The following is a 19,879-nucleotide window of genomic DNA, read 5'->3' on the forward strand; positions in this document are numbered from 1 at the left end:
TGTCCGAGTTTCAGTTTGAGGTTAGTTTCCATGATTTCTGAAACTTTGATTTTGTATGACTCAATGTAGATAAAATTGTTCTTGTTTTTAGTAAATGTGATTTACCTTGAATAAAGTTTAATAAAAATAACTTTATTTTTTGTTCAAATTTATTTTTTGCAATACCAATTGCTTCACGAAGTACAAAACTATAGGTGTTCGAGATTTAACACTAGATTTACGGAAGCCATCAATTTGACGGATGTCTGGTCCTATATTTAAAATTGCAGAACGCGTAAATATTATTTTTTAACAACTTATGTTGAATTTGATTGATGCAATGGCATGAATACATATTCTAATTAAAAGAAAAATCGTATTTTAAGGTAATCGTCAACATGAAAGGTATCAACAAATATACGTGCGATCAATAGCCGTAAATGTAGTGTTACTTTGAGGTTAGTTTTTATTACTTCTGAAACTTTCACTTTTTAACACACAATGTAGATGAATTTTGCTCTTGTTTTTAGTAAATATGATAGATCTTGGATAAAGCTTAATAAAAAGAACCTTATTTTCTGTAAAAATATGTTTCTTGCAATACCTATTGCTTCACGAAGTTGAAAACTGTAGGTGATCGAGATTTAGTTTGAGGTTAATTTCCATTACTTTTGAAACATTGACTTTTTAACACTCAATGTGGATGAATTTTGCTCTTGTTTTTAGTAAATTTGATTTACCTTGAATAAAGTTTAATAAAAATAACTTTATTTTTTGTTCAAATTTGTTTTCTGGAATACCAATTGCTTCACGAAGTACAAAACTATAGGTGTTCGAGATTTAACACTAGATTTACGGAAGCCATCAATTTGACGGATGTCTGGTCCTATATTTAAAATTGCAGAACGCGTAAATATTATTTTTTAACAACTTATGTTGAATTTGATTGATGCAATGGCATGAATACATATTCTAATTAAAAGAAAAATCGTATTTTAAGGTAATCGTCAACATGAAAGGTATCAACAAATATACGTGCGATCAATAGCCGTAAATGTAGTGTTACTTTGAGGTTAGTTTTTATTACTTCTGAAACTTTCACTTTTTAACACACAATGTAGATGAATTTTGCTCTTGTTTTTAGTAAATGTGATAGATCTTGGATAAAGCTTAATAAAAATAACCTTATTTTCTGTAAAAATATGTTTCTTGCCATACCTATTGCTTCACAAAGTTGAAAACTGTAGGTGTTCGAGATTTAGTTTGAGGTTAATTTCCATTACTTTTGAAACATTGACTTTTTAACACTCAATGTGGATGAATTTTGCTCTTGTTTTTAGTAAATGTGATTTACCTTGAATAAAGTTTAATAAAAATAACTTTATTTTTTGTTCAAATTTGTTTTTTGCAATACTAATTGCTTCACGATGTACAAAACTATAGGTGTTCGAGATTTAACACTAGATTTACGGAAGCCATCAATTTGACGGATGTCTGGTCCTATATTTAAAATTGCAGAACGCGTAAATATTATTTTTTAACAACTTATGTTGAATTTGATTGATGCAATGGCATGAATACATATTCTAATTAAAAGAAAAGTCGTATTTTAAGGTAATCGTCAACATGAAAGGTATCAATAAATATACGTGCGATCAATAGCCGTAAATGTAGTGTTACTTTGAGGTTAGTTTTTATTACTTCTGAAACTTTCACTTTTTAACACACAATGTAGATGAATTTTGCTCTTGTTTTTAGTAAATGTGATAGATCTTGGATAAAGCTTAATAAAAAGAACCTTATTTTCTGTAAAAATATGTTTCTTGCAATACCTATTGCTTCACGAAGTTGAAAACTGTAGGTGATCGAGATTTAGTTTGAGGTTAATTTCCATTACTTTTGAAACATTGACTTTTTAACACTCAATGTGGATGAATTTTGCTCTTGTTTTTAGTAAATTTGATTTACCTTGAATAAAGTTTAATAAAAATAACTTTATTTTTTGTTCAAATTTGTTTTTTGCAATACCAATTGCTTCACGAAGTACAAAACTATAGGTGTTCGAGATTTAACACTAGATTTACGGAAGCCATCAATTTGACGGATGTCTGGTTCTATATTTAAAATTGCAGAACGCGTAAATATTATTTTTTAACAACTTATGTTGAATTTGATTGATGCAATGGCATGAATACATATTCTAATTAAAAGAAAAATCGTATTTTAAGGTAATCGTCAACATGAAAGGTATCAACAAATATACGTGCGATCAATAGCCGTAAATGTAGTGTTACTTTGAGGTTAGTTTTTATTACTTCTGAAACTTTCACTTTTTAACACACAATGTAGATGAATTTTGCTCTTGTTTTTAGTAAATTTGATTGAACTTGGATAAAGCTTAATAAAAATAACTCTACTTTCTATTAAAATTTATTTCTTGCAATTCCAATTAGTTCACGATGTATAAGACTATAGATGTCCGAGTTTTAATTTTAGGTTAGTTTCCATTGCTTCCGAAACTTTGATAATGTTAGTTGAGAAGGGAAAGACGTTCAAACGAAGTAAGAAAAAGGTTACCTACTCGAGTATCCCATTATTGACATCAGAGGGTTAATAAGATAATAATGTCAGATATGAAAACGACATTAACTTATGGAACAACCTGATAGTTGGCGTAGGCGCGGATTTACGAAGCGATGAGTCGCGCGGACGGTTCATTCTCATAGGCTAGCCGCGAGTACAGGGCATGTACACGAGGTCAATTGCTTCAATTCCTCGGTAGCCGGTCGCAGTGTGGGCAAACTTCCGGCAGGATTCACGAATGTTAAGCGGGCCGACTACAGAGACGGCCCTTGGCGTGCGCGACATCCTGTCGAGGCATCGCTTGTAATTTATGCCACGATTTAGACGCCGAGACGACGACCGCGACGACGATCTTCCGGTATTATCCTCAAACGACACGCAATAAGTGAGACTCTTTGTGAAATTTTTATTTATACACCACGGGCCTCGCCCGTCCTCGCGGTCGCTGTACATTTCCTTCGCCAGCCACCTTTTGATCTTCGTTCGACCCTTCGCGGCGTGTCTCGCGCGATTTACGCTCACAAAGCAAATACATACCGTGCAAAATAAAGGTTTCAAAAGTATTATAAAAACACCCTTTGGAGTAAGTTTTCAAATTATGTTCAACTTTTTATGTTTTAGTCCTTGGCGATATTTAAACGTGTCTTAAAGGATTTTTTTTGTTACAGACGTGCAATGTTGAGTGAAACTTTTTTTAAAAAAACTATAGCTGCTGATCTACCAAAACGGATGAAAACCAAATAAAAATTATTGAAGTTACGGATGCAAATTATTTGAAAAAAAATTTTGTTTTACAATTGTTTTAAACAAATACCCTGCTTTTGTATTTTGGAAATAAAACCTCTGAAAAATATGACAACATAACCCCATTTGCCCCCTTGACGACCATCTTTTTAGATACACGAACCATTTAAAATTGCCCATATGAAAATTAATTTAGATATAGATGTCTTAAACAAACTGGTATTCCAAATTTGCTACGCTCCTTCTATATACAGGGTGTCCAAAAAGGTTGGGACCAAACTTGTACTACGTGTTGCTGAGGTCAAAGAGATGAAAATTCATAGTTCCTCTAAACTTATGTCCAAAATTGCTTTATTGAAAACATAAGTTTTTAAAGATATTTATGATTTATTGCAGCAGTCGCCTCTATGAGAGTGCAAGCTTCCATTCGTCGAATTGGTGATTGTTCAACTCCTTCAAATATTCCATCTGTATTGAAAATAATAGTAAATGCATTTTGAATACATTTCCAAAATTAATCTTTTGTTTCTATCGTATTTTATCTTTGATCACTTCTATCTTTTCAATAAAGCATTTTCGGGCATAAGTTTCTATGAACTTTTTTCGTCTGTTTGATTTCAGTTACGCGTAGTACAAATTTGGTCCCAACCTTTTTGGACACCCTATACATATAAAGGGTATTCGGCCACCCCTGGGAAAAATTTTAATGGCGGATTCTAGAGGCCAAAATAAGAAGAAAATCAAGAACACCAATTTGTTGATGGAGGCTTCGTTAAAAAGTTATTAACGTTTAAAGTTCTGCCCGTACTGAATTTTTTTCTTGAAAATGCGTAAAATTTCGGGGGTATGTCTATTCACAAAAAATGATTGTAATTGACCCCTGCAACCGAAAATAATTTTTCCAAAACGATTTGAAAAATTTTTTTTTCCGTCGAAAAATTTCACACCTCGAATTTTTTTCTAAAAAGTGAGTAGGAATTTGGGGATATGTGTAATGACCAAAAATGATTGCAATTGAGCCCCGCAACCGGAAGTAATTTTTCCAGAACGATTTGAAATTTTTTAATTTTGTCGAAAAATTTCAGCACATTCTCGATTTTTTTTCTCGAAATTGGGTAGGAATTTGGGGATATGTGTAATGACTAAAAATGATTGTAATTGAGCCCCGCAACCGGAAGTAATTTTTCGAAAACGATTTGAAATTTTTTAATTTTGTCGAAAAATTTCAGCACCTTCTCGATTTTTTTTCTCGAAAATGGGTAGAATTTCGGGGGTATTTCTAATGACCAAAAATGATTGTAATTGAGCCCCGCAACCGAAAGTAATTTTTCCAGAACGATTTGAAATTTTTTAATTTTGTCGAAAAATTTCATAACTTTTCGATTTTTTTTCTCGAAATTGGGTAGGATTTCGGGGGTATTTCTAATGACCAAAAATGATTGTAATTGACTCCTGCAACCGAAAGTAATTTTTCCAGAACGATTTTAAATTTTTTAATTTTGTCGAAAAATTTCATAACTTTTCGAATTTTTTTCTCGAAAGTAGGTAGGATTTCAGGTGTATGTATATTCACCAAAAATGATTGTAATTGACCCCCGCAATTGAAAATAATTTTTCCAGAACGATTTGAAATTGTTGAATTTAATTGTTAATAACTTTTTAACGAAGCCTCCATCAACAAATTGGTATACGTGATTTTCGTCTTATTTTGGTCTCTAAAATCCCCCATTAAAATTTTTCCCAGAGGTGGCCGAACACCCTGTATATAAATTATACGTTATTCTCCAATTGCAATAACATGTATCAGATTTGCATCCTATTTTTATCAAATATTAGCGTTCTAAATTCGACGAATTCTACATGTAGAAATGTATTTTTACAGCAAAGAAGCTACTCCTATCAAAGGATTTAAAAGTTGAAAAATGGTATTCCAAAATAAAAAAACGTCTAAAGCATTTATCACGAAAATAAACCCTCCGCGCAGAATGTGTTTCATGAATTCTGAAAATTTCATGAGACTAAATGTTAACGTCACCCGCCTGGTGAAATACGATACGAGGATTCTAACTTCGTGGAATGTGATACAGATGGCCCCGATCTTGTGGATTCTACTGGTAGCCATGGCAATCGGTGCGTCGCCATGTGCTCATCTTTGAAAAGAATGCGACAAAGAGGCAGTTTTGTACAAATTCCCCAGAAAGATGCTCGTACTAAATTCTTGTTGAATAAAATTATTTTTGTTATTTAAATTGCGCATAGTTCTTTTGTATCACTATCGAACGTTCCTAGTATTCAATAAAAAATCTTCCACAATTCGATATAAGCGTCGCTACATCCGATGAAAAAGAAACTTTTTCTTTTCGTCAATGTGTAAGAATTTATTCATGACGTTTAATTTAATTCAACAATTAAAATTCTAATTTTTATCCAACGAGCTAGAATATTTGTCCATATTTGGTTTTAGGTTAGGTTAAAATTGCCCAGATCATTTAGACTTTGAAACTCGTTTTTCCGGGTATAAGAAATGAATACTTTTAATTTGAAATTTTACACACATATTCTACAAATATCTTTTTATAGTCCAAATGAAAATTATAGAAATATCCGTGATATGTATATCCTTTACTATAACAAATTAAAGTTGACAAATCAATATTTGTCACATTATACGTCGACAGATTATAAAGTAATTTTATAATTCAAAAGTAATTTTAAATTATAAAAAAGATGTATATTATCATGAAGATTATGGGACATTCCAACCAATAACTTTGCAAATATTTATTTTTTTCATATAAATTTGTAAATCTTAAAAAATAACTAAATAAGGAAAATTATTAATATACCTTGTAGTTTCTTTAAAAAAAAGTCCAAGTATTATTAATTCGATAAAATAAATACTCCCATACAATTTTTACGGCACGTAAACGACGGCAAAGGGTTAATGAAGATTTTCAAAAGGCAGCTATACACGTAACGAAACGTTCAGAAAAAGGTATCAGAGTTTCTCTTTGTAAATTGTTGGAAATGAGTAAACAAGTTCAGTTTTATGCGCCTAGTATTTGAATTTGGCGCGTATTCCATTAGTACCAGAAACGGCCACACAGAATTCTCAGTGGCAATTTCTATTGACTTATGCCCTAAATCTAATGATTAAATAATGTAAATTGGTCGTAATGTTATTCCTACGAATACTTTTACACTCACTATACGTTAAATTCATACCTTTTAATTAATTAAACGAATTATATCGCATTTAAAAATATATAAATTTTCAAAGCTTAAATGTTCGTTTCTCAAATACAATTTTTCAATTAATTAATCATAATGAAGCATGACGGTGAATTAGTTGGAAAATTCTCGATTTCATACTGTTTACAAAATGTTCTATCAAGCCTTGATCAATTCCTGCTTTTAATTATTTGTCATTATATAGTTTACTGTAGAATGACTTTTGTTAACTATTTTGGTAATATTTCTTACTGACAATGCATCCGTAAAATTACTTATAATTAGCTCCTCCAGGATTTCTAATTGATGTCTGTTCTCAGATTCCCATTTTTACATATTAAAATAAATTTCGCAAAAACTCACAAATTTCTATTGCTTATTTCACACTTATTCAACATAATATTAAAACAATTGTAACTATCAAAGGACAAAGTTACCGGTGATTCCCCACATTCTACGGCGAAAAACAAACAATGTTGCCAACTGTTCGAGTTGTAGTTTGAGGTTAGTTTCCATTATTTTCGAAACTAATTTTATATGACTCAATGTAGATAAATTTTGCGTTTGTTTTTAATAAACTTGATTGACCTTGAATGAAGCTTATTAAAAGTAATTTTATTTTCTTTTTAGATTTGTTTCTTGCAATAACATTTGCTTCACGAAGTACGAAACTTTGAGGTTAGTTTCCATAACTTCTGAAACTTTGATTTTTTAACACTCAATGTAGATAAATTTTAACTCAGACCTAATAATTATTTGAAACAATTTTCATTGTAATTAATCTCTAAATAAATGTTTTTTCATAATTGAACTTTTTTCCATCCAGCAAACAGCATTTTTCTTAAAAGAGGTTACCAAGTCATTCTTTACGCAAATATTGCAAAATTTTTGTCCATAACTTAATTTTTACGTAATACTGCAAAAGAAAGAAGCAATAGTTCTAACCATAACAATAATTAAGCCAAAAATGAAGTGAACTTATTAATATTGGTCAGCATAGTAATAATTATTATTTGGTATTGGTACATTTACCTTACCACTTACCTCGAGCGCAGAAAGTCTAGTTTCTGTTAGAGGTGGCGTCTTTAAAAAAAAATTTGAAAACCACTGATCTAAGGAGCTACATAATTTAAACGCGTCCCAAATTGTTTAAGCCCCGACGAAACGAAAAGGAAATCTGGAATTTGACGTGGACCCAAGTTAGACGTTCGAAAGCCACTAAAGAAGCAACCTTCACCCAGGAAACGAGGAAAGAGGAGCAAGCACTGTGGCGCTGTAATTGCTCGCAGGCGATTGCAATGCGACGCGAGTAGATAGATTAGCACGTGTTAGGCAGCGTAAGTATGAGCGCTGGCGTTAATCACGATTTACGATCGCCATAAAACGTAACCATACCTTGGTAACTTAACATTGTTTACCGTGCCCGTGGCAGACTGCACGGAACAGAATTTTCTTTTGTAACAAATTAAACAGAAAGACAATGGCGTCGTATATCGGGCTTAACCATACGTTGTACCATTCTTGCACGAAAACGATCTTCTCTTCTGTTGTCTTTTACAAGGATAAATACGGGGGGAGAAAATAAAGAAATACAGGATGTTAAATTACAATATACACGCGTGGATTCGGAATAAAAATATCATAGTTCCTAGAGGAGCAACAGTGTGGCGCCACTTTACAAATGTCATTGGAAATTGATTTATGCACCGTGTAACCTTGACTGTGATCTTGGGAAAGAAAACTCTCGCCAGAAAAGCGATTTTAGGATAATTCAATTGCACAATATTGTGTGAACGATACACGTCCCTGGATGTATTTTCGATTTAGCGATCAGAAATAATGAGTGGCGACGCCAGATGGCGCTAGGTATCGGAAATTAGAATCATTTCAGAAATGTTGAAAAATTAATTTTTACTACCACGTGAAAAGAATAATAATAATTTTTATATCAGAGACAGAGTTAGTTTCTTTAGTTAGCTACAGAGGAAGTTAAGAAACGGTACGCTTCCACTGCATACATTGAGGTTATATTTCTTCCTTTTCCATATATTGCAAATAGATATTTTTCCTTATTTTTGTTATCACTAACTAAAGAATAGACACAACACATTCTAACAAATTATTTGCTTTTTCAATTCCTTAATTATTTATATCATTATTGCTGTTTTATTCTAGATATATTTTTATCAAAGTGGTTCGAAGTCACAGTCACATTTTATGAATACAAGGTTTCTTGGAATCGAACGTGTATAATACCATTGAAAATAAACTAAAAGTTATTAGCAATTATGGGTTTAGAATTCGATGGTTGTCTAGTTGAAAATTTTATTTCGTCACAGCAGGTGTTCGATGTACCTTAAGTCTATTTCGATGCATGCCTTGACACGTTGTCTCATGGAAGTTCGCGTACGCTCAAGAATGCCAGGTTTTTCCTTTATTTCTCGGCATGTGAAATTATCATAGCCAATCGCTACCAAAGAGAACACTCGAAACAACTGCCTTATAATACGCGACTTATTAATTTATCGACTGTTCAAGTCTAGACTAATGTTTGATTTAATATTTAGACTTAGACTTAATATTTTTTCATACTTTTACGAGTATAGCGGCCATTTTTTGGTGTGTGCGAACTTCAATGAGGAAATTTGTTCAAGCATCACCGAAATTGACTGAAAACATTTTACGCGCCAAGATATTATCAAACTATAATTTGAAAACTGTTGATTTGTATCATGTTAACTAACACATATTTGTTTATTTTGTTGAGACTATCAATTTTAATATACCTTGTGTAAATAAAGTTGTTGTCTAGATATAAAAATTAAGATATCTTGTAAAGTAACGATTTTTTGCAATAAGTGCGAAAGAAGGACCACAATTGTCCGACTTCGATTTTAACGAGTCTTTGCATAGTGATAGTATACATGTTCCTAATGGCATGTGTAAAATATTAGGTGCAGATATTCGGTAATTTTAAAGATATAAACAATTAAAGTTATGAACCATATCTAAATACAGTAAATATAGAGAGCCCATACTGCAGTGACTTTGGCGAAGTGAGAAAAGTGTCTGAATTGGAAATTCAAGGTCCCAGGTTCGATTCCCGGGTTCACAGTTGTTACACGTTTTTTTCTATTGCAAAAGTTTATTGCGTTCACAGAGTACATGATTCTGTATAATACATGCCATCATGTATGCAATAAAAACATATAAATGATAGTAACAATAAATAAAAATAAATGAATGTATCTTATACAATACTTAACACAAGAACAACTACCAAACCAGTCAAAATGACCAAAAATGACCCATTCGTAATTTCTAATAAAACTTGTAAAAAATTTACTCGACTGAATTTTTGAAAATTTATCGTAATTTTCTATAAGAGAATATATAAACACTTATTTCCATTGCAGTATATATTCCTTCGCGTATCTATCGTTTCAATTTCTTTGGTACAAATGAACACACTATAATTGTCGGTAGTTCTAGTGTTAGTGATTTACAAAAATATAGAATTAATATAGTTTTAAAGCATAAATTATTGCCCATATTATAAGAAAGTATTAACACTAAATTAATTGTATATTTTTGTAAATTATTACCTTTAAGTATTAAATAAGATTAACATTTTATCGTTATCTTTTATATGTTTTTATTGCATATTATAAACGAAATAAAACTTGAAAAAAAAACGTACACAATTCACCGGGAATCGAACCCGGGTTCCTTGTGTTTCCAACTCAGGCACTTTTCTCACTTCGCCAAAGTCACTTCAACATGGACTAAGAATATTCACGATATTTAGGTATGGTTCATAACTTTAATTGTTTATATCTTTAAAATTATTGAGTATCTACACCTAATATTTTAGACATATCATTGGGAACATATATACTATCATCATGCAAAGACTCGTTAAAATCAAAGTTGGACAATTTGGATCCTTCTAATTGGGGATTCCATTTAAAAAAAAAAAATTTACGCCCAACTATCGTGTAAGCATGAGTCAGAATTGAAATAGTTACCTCAAGACAAAAATTTAAGTTGTAGAGTTAAATATAATCACCACGAAGATATAAAAATTTAACTGTTTGATCGACTAAACGTCACGGAATAAATAGTCATGCGTTCGTTTTATTGGCCATCTATCGAATGTTGCTCAACTCTGTATGAAGCTTGTCCCCCGGACTATGATTTTGAATAACCTTAAACGTGAAAGCTATGATTCCAATTTGGTACGGTTGGGAAGATCGAAGATCGCTTATCGTGCAAGCATAATCGAAAAGGTCCCATGAGAGGCCCTCGAAAATTTCCCTTATCTTGTGTGAAAAGCCACGTGCACCACGTGTTAAACTTACGAGTGAAGTCGTTCGCAAGGCAGGCACCCCATTCTTGCCTGGAGAGTTTCAAATCCCGATTTAGGTCGCACGTGCGGGCGAACGTACGGGCACATTTCTTCGGCCTTACCGCCTTCTTCGCGAGCCTCCGGAGTTCCTTGTACTCCGTCCTGTCCAGGTACCCGTCACCGTTCTTGTCCAGGGTGACGAATTTCCACGACAACACGCGTTCCACATTTTTGTCACCTACCGGTCGCGGAAAAATGATATTAAACAAATTCATATACACCTATGGGGGGGGAAAAAAATTTCGAGATTTTTTTATAGCGGAAATACACGTTTCAAGGCCCCCTGAATATAGAGTGACTATTTGAAAAAAGGAAATTTTTTTTTCTATGCCTATGTATAGTCGGATTAATTTAGGTCGAGCTTCGAGAGGCAAGCAAAATTTCGAAATTTTTTTTTGAGGGAAATACACAATTATGACCCCCTGATCATAGGGAGACTATTTGAAAAAAGGAAATTTTTTTTTCTATGCCTATGTATAGTCGGATTAATTTAGGTTGAGCTTCGAGAGGCAAGCAAAATTTCGAAATTTTTTTTTTAGGGAAATTACACGTTTTATGACCCCCTGATCATAGGGTGACTATTTAAAAAAAAGAATATTTTTTTTCTATGCCTATAAATGTATGTCTCCACCATCAATTTAAAACAGCTGTTCGATGATTATTTTAGAATACATAACATTTATCATTTATTAAATCGCGATGACAAAATGGAAAATTATGAAAGTGGAAAACTATACAGGGTGTTCGGCTAACCATGGGAAAATTTTTAATGGCGTATTCTAGAGGCCAAAATAAGACGAAAATCAAGAATACTAATTTGTTGATGGAGGCTTTGTTAAAAAGTAATTAACATTCAAAGTTCCGCCCGTAATGAATTTTTTTCTCGAAAATGCGCCGGATTTTGGAGGTATGCCTATTCACTAAAAATGATTGTAATTGACCCCCGCAACCGAAAATAATTTTTCCAGAACGATTTCAAATTTTTTTTTTCGTTGAAAAATTTGATACCTTCTTCAATTTTTTTCTAGATAGTGGGTAGGATTTCGGGGGTATGTCTATTCACCAAAAATGATTGCAATTAACCCCTGTAACAGCAAATAATTTTTTTAAAACAATTTGAAAAATTTTTTTTCGCCGAAAAATTTCAGCACATATCCGATTTTTTTTCTCGAAAGTGAATAGGATTTCGGAGGTATATGTTTTCACCAAAAATGTTTGTAATTGACCCCCTCGACCGAAAATAATTTTTCTAGAACGTTTTGAAATTTTTTAATTTAATTGTTAATAACTTTTTAACGAAGCCTCAATCAACAAATTGGTATTCATGATTTTCGTCTTATTTTGGTCTCTAGAATCCTTCATTAAAATTTTCCCCAGAGTTGGCCGAACACGCTGTATAGTCTAATTTAGGTTGAGCTCCGAGAGGTAGACAAAATTTCGAAATTTTTATTCAGCGTTAATACATGTTTTAAGACTCCCTGATCATACTGCGATTATTAAAAAAAAGTCTTCGAAAAAAATTTTTATTATTTTGATTCGACTTAGCCTGAGATTTTGAAGTGTCATTTGATAAGTAAAGATCTCTTTATCGATAAACGGCTTTTCTTTAAGTATCATGCAATCAATGAATCTCACAATTCACTTAAATCTCAGAATAATCCCTTTTTTAAATCTTTCTAAATTTTAAACTTTTCAGTAGGAATTAACGCAAATTAATTATTCGAGTTGAAAGAGTATGATGAATAATGACTTGCATGTTAACCTTGTTCAAGTTATTTTGATATAAAACAAGACCGTGACTAAAAAACTAACTTTCAGTTGTGCAATTATAGCACCATTGCCATTACGAGAAGCTAATTCCATTAGGTTTAAAGTTACTAGAAGTGCATAAAAACTACTCAATCCGATTTTTAATTAAAAAATTTGCTACTCGGATGCATCTTAGTTCCAAAGAAAAATTTTACAACTTTGATTTATACAACTTATACCAATTAAGTTTATACAGGGTGTTTGGCCACCATTTGGGATAAATTTTAACGGGAGATTCTAGAGGCGAAAATAAGACGAAAATCAAGAATACCAATTTCTTGATGGAGGCTTCGTTAAAAAGTTATTAACAATTAAATTCAAAAATTTCAAATCGTTCTGGAAAAATTATTTTCGGTTGTGGGAGTCAATTGCAATCATTTTTGGTGAACAGACATACCTCCGAAATCCTATCCACTTTCGAGAAAAAAAATCGGGTAGATGCTGAAATTTTTCGGCGAAAAAAAAATTTTTTTAATCGTTCTAAAAAAATTATTTTCGGTTGCAGGGGGTACTTAGAATCATTTTTGGTAAATAGACATACCCCCGAAATCCTACTCACCGTCTAGAAAAAAATTCGAGAAAGTATGAAATTTTTCAATGGAAAAAAAAATTTCAAATCGTTTTGGAAAAATTATTTTCGGTTGCGGGGGTCAATTACAATCATTTTAGGTGAACAGACATACCCCCGAAATCCTACCCACTATCTAGAAAAAAATTCGAGAAGGTATGAAATTTTTCAACGGAAAAAAAAATTTCAAATCGTTCTGGAAAAATTATTTTTGATTGCGGGGGTCAATTACAATCATTTTTAGTGAATAGACATACCTCCAAAATTCGGCGCATTTTCGCGAAAAAAATTCATTACGAGCGGAACTTTAAACGTTAATAACTTTTTAACAAAGCCTCCATCAACAAATTAGTATTCTTGATTTTCGCTTTATTTTGGCCTCTGGAATGCCCCATTAAAATTTTTCCCATGGTTAGCCGAACACCCTGTATAGTTTTCCACTTTCATAATTTTCCACTTTATCATGGCGATTTAATAAATGATAAATGTTACGTATTCTAAAATAATCATCGAACAGCTGTTTGAAATTGATGGTAGAGACATAAATTTATTAATTTAAAAATATCGTTTCTGTTATTTCGATACATTTTTAATTAGAACCTTTTGTTTCCTTACTTATTGAATAACCCTCGTACAACGCGTGTTTTAAACATACAAACTCCTCAAAGTTTGATTCTCCTGAGTTTCGAACAAAGAATCAATAAAGTCAATTTAAACAAAAAATTATGAATATTTGATACAATTTAATTTCATAAATATGTTAGGCCCAAACGATACGTACTTTAATTCTATTATTTCTTTTTTTAAGAATATTCAAAAATTTTCAGTATTGTCACCTTTATTTTAATAACTAAAAATTCCATGTTTTCCAATATTCCAAACAGACGATTATTAGCAAACACGTATCGAATTAATATTCAACGTAAATTCTCAATTGAGTTCAAGTAGGAAGAACGTGCTGGCCAATTTAAAGGGGGGATCTTATTTTCATTAAACCAGCGTTGGCTTCGTATATTGATATGTACTGCTTGTCCTATAAATTGGGTCATTCCATATGAAATTGAACACGTTTTCGAATAACATTTCAGATTTTTTAGGAAGTCTCAGGTACTCGTACTCAACAAGCTAACAAATAAAAAATAATTATTAACAATTATGTAACATTAATAACAAGTGGATTAATAACAAAATCGAATATAAAATTTTTAATATTCTCCTTTAAAACGATTAATAACACATTGAAAACTTCTCTTATTATTATAGCCATTCCAAAAAACACCATTTCCTTCGATTCAAATACTTGACTAATTTGACGTGAATTTTTATTGTGATGCACTAATGGCCGTGAACGTTATAACATTTAAATTTATAAGTCACATTACCATGCATTCAATTCTTACCTAGTTTTTATTTTTTTTAAATTATTATGCACTTGAATGTAATGGCTAACTGGTTCATTGACCATTTTCATTTTACTTTCTCTTTGTGTATTTAAAAATTTCTTTGGCATTCATGTCATTTTGCATTACAATAAAAATTCCATAATATTGAAATTTGTAAGTCACATTACCATGCATTCAATTCTACATAGTTTTTATTTTTTTAAATTATTATGCATTTGAATGTAATGGCTAACTGGTACATTGAGTATTTTCATTTTACTTTCTCTTTGAGTATTTAAAAACTTCTTTTAGTTAGTACATTGCGTAAATTAAGTAAAATTGCAACACTCGACGTAAATCATAATTGTTGCAGCTCATTAAAATTTTTACTCCCCGCGAACGTGTTGAGACCCGTAGGAACATAACCTATAAATTTTCTACCATTATCTACTGTTACCAAAATTATTAGCTTGTAAAAATAAAAAAGAAATTAGTGGACTGTTTCGGTTACAGCAGAAACGAGGTATACGAGTAGACCTTGCACCTTATGGACATTTGTGATCCAATATGGCTGCCATACCGACCTGAAAATTCGGCAACAAGTTTGTAAGAAAAAGTCGACATAAAATTAAAAAATTTCAAATCATACTAAAAAAATTATTTTTGGTTGCAGGCATCAATTATAATTATTTTTTGTGAATATGCCTACCCACGAAATCCTACGCGATTCCGAGAAAAAAATTCTTTTCGAAAAAAGAGGCCACATTTAATGATTCTATATCTCCAATGGAATTAGTCGATTGATGCCCAATTCTGGATCGTACAGCTTTCATTCCGTTAAAAAACAATACTGTAATTTCATTTTCTGTCTCACTTCCTCTTGTGTTCATTTCTAAACCTGTTGGTAACGTTGCGAGTGACACGAAAATGGTAATGGGGTCTCGAGACCCCAGAAAAATGGCCCGAAAAAATACATTGGATGTAAGGTCTACTCGTATATACAGGGTGTTCAAAAATAAGACGAAAATCAAGAATATCAATTTGTTGATGGAGGCTTTGTTAAAAAGTTATTAACGTTTAAAGTTCCGCCCATACTGAATTTTTTTCTCGAAAATGCGCAGGATTTCGGGGTTATGTCTATTTACCAAAAATGATTGCAATTGACCCCCGTAACCGAACATAATTTTTCCAAAACGATTTGAAATTTCTTTTTTCCGTTGAAAAATCACACCTTCTCGAATTTTTTTCTAGAAAGTGGGTAAGATTTTGGGGGTATGTCTATTCATAAAAAATGATTGTAATTGTCCCCGCAAACGAAAATAATTTTTCCAGAATGATTTGAAATTTTTTTTTTTCGTCGAAAAATTTAGGTATCTAATTAGATTTTTGGTAAAGAATTTTTTTCTCGAAAGTGCGTAGTATTTAAGGAGTAATTGTAATGACCAAAAATGATTGTAATTGACTCGTGTAACTAAATATATTTTTTTTAGTATGATTTGAAATTTTTTAATTTCGTCCAAAAATTTTAGCACCTACCCCATTTTTTTTTCTCGAAAGTGAAAAAATGATTGTAATTGACACCCGCAATCGAAAATAATTTTTCCAGAACGATTTGAAATTTTTGAATTTAATTGTTAATAACTTTTTCACGAAGCCTCCATCAATAAATTGGTATTCTTGATTATCGTCGTATTTTGGCCTCTAGAATACCCCATTAAAATTTTTCCCAGGGTTGACCGAACACCCTGTATACCTCATCTGTGGTTAATGTTTCGAAGTGCCCTCACCGTCGGTGGAGATATTGGTCCGCCTGTACTCGATCTTGAAATTCTCGATTAGGTTCCCGTTAAATTTCGACTTCTCCGCGCGATCGCAGGTGTTCCTATGCTTACTGCTGTACTGCCTTCGCTGCTTCCAGTTCGGCGAGCGCCTCCTTTGGCCGCTCCTGGTGGAAGCAGCAGATCTGGGACCAGGTTTCAAACATCTTGGTCTTTGGTGTCTTACCGAGGTGTCGGGCAGCGGTCTACCCTGCGGTGTCACGCACCAACAGTACCCGGTTTCCTCGTGACATTGCACCGGCGCGTAAGTGCCATCGGAACGACAGACTGGTCGCGCGCCCGTCCTGGCGGTCAGTCTTGCGGAGAAACACGCAGGTGTCTCTGGATGGACAGGTTCAACGACGTTGTTCCTCGTTAGTCGTCACCATTTTTATCGACATACCTCATTTATCGAATTGTTACTTTACGAATAAAGCTCGTTATATACAAATTCATGAGCCCACTAAAAACTGTAGTTCCGCAAGACTAATAGCCAATATTGTAAGCTTCATTTTTGTCCCGAATTATTGTTTTTTCTCTTTTGCAATATTATGTAAAAACTAACGAAAGATAAAGTTATGAGAAAATAAATTTGCAATATTTACATAAAAAATGACTTGTTAACCTTTTTGAGCGAAATACTGTTTGCAGGATTCAGAAAAGTGTAACTTCGGTTATACAAAAACATTTATTTAGAGATTAATTACAATGAAAATTGTTTCAAATAATTATTAGGTCTGAGTTAAAATTTATCTACATTGAGTGTTAAAAAATCAAAGTTTCAAAAGTAATGGAAACTAACCTCAAACTAAATCTCGAACACCTACAGTTTTCAACTTCGTGAAGCAATAGGTATTGCAAGAAACATATTTTTACAGAAAATAAGGTTATTTTTATTAAGCTTTATCCAAGATCTATCACATTTACTAAAAAACAAGAGCAAAATTCATCTACATTGAGTGTTAAAAAGTGAATGTTTCAGAAGTAATAAAAACTAACCTCAAAGTAACACTATATTTACGGCTATTGATCGCACGTATTTTTATTGATACCTTTCATGTTGACGATTACATTAAAATACGATTTTTCTTTTAATTAGAATATGTATTCATGCCATTGCATCAATCAAATTCAACATAAGTTGTTAAAAAATAATATTTACGCGTTCTGCAATTTTAAATATAGAACCAGACATCCGTCAAATTGACGGCTTCCGTAAATCTAGTGTTAAATCTCGAACACCTATAGTTTTGTATTTCGTGAAGCAACTGGTATTGCAAAAAACAAATTTGAACAAAAAATAAAGTTATTTTTATTAAACTTTATTCAAGGTAAATCACATTTACTAAAAACAAGACCTAATTTATCTACATTGAGTGTTAAAAAGTCAATGTTTCAAAAGTAATGGAAACTAACCTCAAACTAAATCTCGAACACCTACAGTTTTCAACTTCGTGAAGCAATAGGTATTGCAAGAAACATATTTTTACAGAAAATAAGGTTATTTTTATTAAGCTTTATCCAAGATCTATCACATTTACTAAAAAACAAGAGCAAAATTCATCTACATTGAGTGTTAAAAAGTGAATGTTTCAGAAGTAATAAAAACTAACCTCAAAGTAACACTACATTTACGGCTATTGATCGCACGTATTTTTATTGATACCTTTCATGTTGACGATTACATTAAAATACGATTTTTCTTTTAATTAGAATATGTATTCATGCCATTGCATCAATCAAATTCAACATAAGTTGTTAAAAAATAATATTTACGCGTTCTGCAATTTTAAATATAGAACCAGACATCCGTCAAATTGACGGCTTCCGTAAATCTAGTGTTAAATCTCGAACACCTATAGTTTTGTATTTCGTGAAGCAACTGGTATTGCAAAAAACAAATTTGAACAAAAAATAAAGTTATTTTTATTAAACTTTATTCAAGGTAAATCACATTTACTAATAACAAGACCTAATTTATCTACATTGAGTGTTAAAAAGTCAATGTTTCAAAAGTAATGGAAACTAACCTCAAACTAAATCTCGAACACCTACAGTTTTCAACTTCGTGAAGCAATAGGTATTGCAAGAAACATATTTTTACAGAAAATAAGGTTATTTTTATTAAGCTTTATCCAAGATCTATCACATTTACTAAAAACAAGAGCAAAATTCATCTACATTGAGTGTTAAAAAGTGAATGTTTCAGAAGTAATAAAAACTAACCTCAAAGTAACACTACATTTACGGCTATTGATCGCACGTATTTTTATTGATACCTTTCATGTTGACGATTACATTAAAATACGATTTTTCTTTTAATTAGAATATGTATTCATGCCATTGCATCAATCAAATTCAACATAAGTTGTTAAAAAATAATATTTACGCGTTCTGCAATTTTAAATATAGAACCAGACATCCGTCAAATTGACGGCTTCCGTAAATCTAGTGTTAAATCTCGAACACCTATAGTTTTGTACTTCGTGAAGCAACTGGTATTGCAAAAAACAAATTTGAACAAAAAATAAAGTTATTTTTATTAAACTTTATTCAAGGTAAATCACATTTACTAAAAACAAGACCTAATTTATCTACATTGAGTGTTAAAAAGTCAATGTTTCAAAAGTAATGGAAACTAACCTCAAACTAAATCTCGAACACCTACAGTTTTTCAACTTCGTGAAGCAATAGGTATTGCAAGAAACATATTTTTACAGAAAATAAGGTTATTTTTATTAAGCTTTATCCAAGATCTATCACATTTACTAAAAAACAAGAGCAAAATTCATCTACATTGAGTGTTAAAAAGTGAATGTTTCAGAAGTAATAAAAACTAACCTCAAAGTAACACTACATTTACGGCTATTGATCGCACGTATTTTTATTGATACCTTTCATGTTGACGATTACATTAAAATACGATTTTTCTTTTAATTAGAATATGTATTCATGCCATTGCATCAATCAAATTCAACATAAGTTGTTAAAAAATAATATTTACGCGTTCTGCAATTTTAAATATAGAACCAGACATCCGTCAAATTGACGGCTTCCGTAAATCTAGTGTTAAATCTCGAACACCTATAGTTTTGTATTTCGTAAAGCAACTGGTATTGCAAAAAACAAATTTGAACAAAAAATAAAGTTATTTTTATTAAACTTTATTCAAGGTAAATCACATTTACTAAAAACAAGAGCTAAATTTATCTACATTGAGTGTTAAAAAGTCAATGTTTCAAAAGTAATGGAAACTAACCTCAAACTAAATCTCGAACACCTACAGTTTTCAACTTCGTGAAGCAATAGGTATTGCAAGAAACATATTTTTACAGAAAATAAGGTTATTTTTATTAAG

The 19,879-nt window shown here is 31.7% G+C and overlaps 1 protein-coding gene across 4 annotated transcripts in view; it reads right to left on the reverse strand.

The window, feature by feature from the left end:
- Nucleotides 1–19,879, reverse strand: part of LOC122399982 (SPARC-related modular calcium-binding protein 2) — a 107,528-nt gene that overhangs the window by 17,459 nt on the left and 70,190 nt on the right. For all 4 annotated transcript variants that reach the window (XM_043401108.1, XM_043401107.1, XM_043401106.1 and 1 more), the window contains exons 3-4: nt 16,492–16,863; nt 10,899–11,123 (exon numbers count right to left, since the gene is read on the reverse strand). In XM_043401108.1, the coding sequence (XP_043257043.1) occupies nt 10,899–11,123; nt 16,492–16,863 (597 nt within the window). The remainder of the gene's footprint in view (nt 1–10,898; nt 11,124–16,491; nt 16,864–19,879) is intronic.

The sequence above is a fragment of the Colletes gigas genome, unplaced genomic scaffold (genome assembly GCF_013123115.1).
Source record: "Colletes gigas isolate AHSC1104 unplaced genomic scaffold, ASM1312311v1 Colletes_gigas_Sc00015, whole genome shotgun sequence".
Classification (NCBI taxonomy): domain Eukaryota; kingdom Metazoa; phylum Arthropoda; class Insecta; order Hymenoptera; family Colletidae; genus Colletes; species Colletes gigas.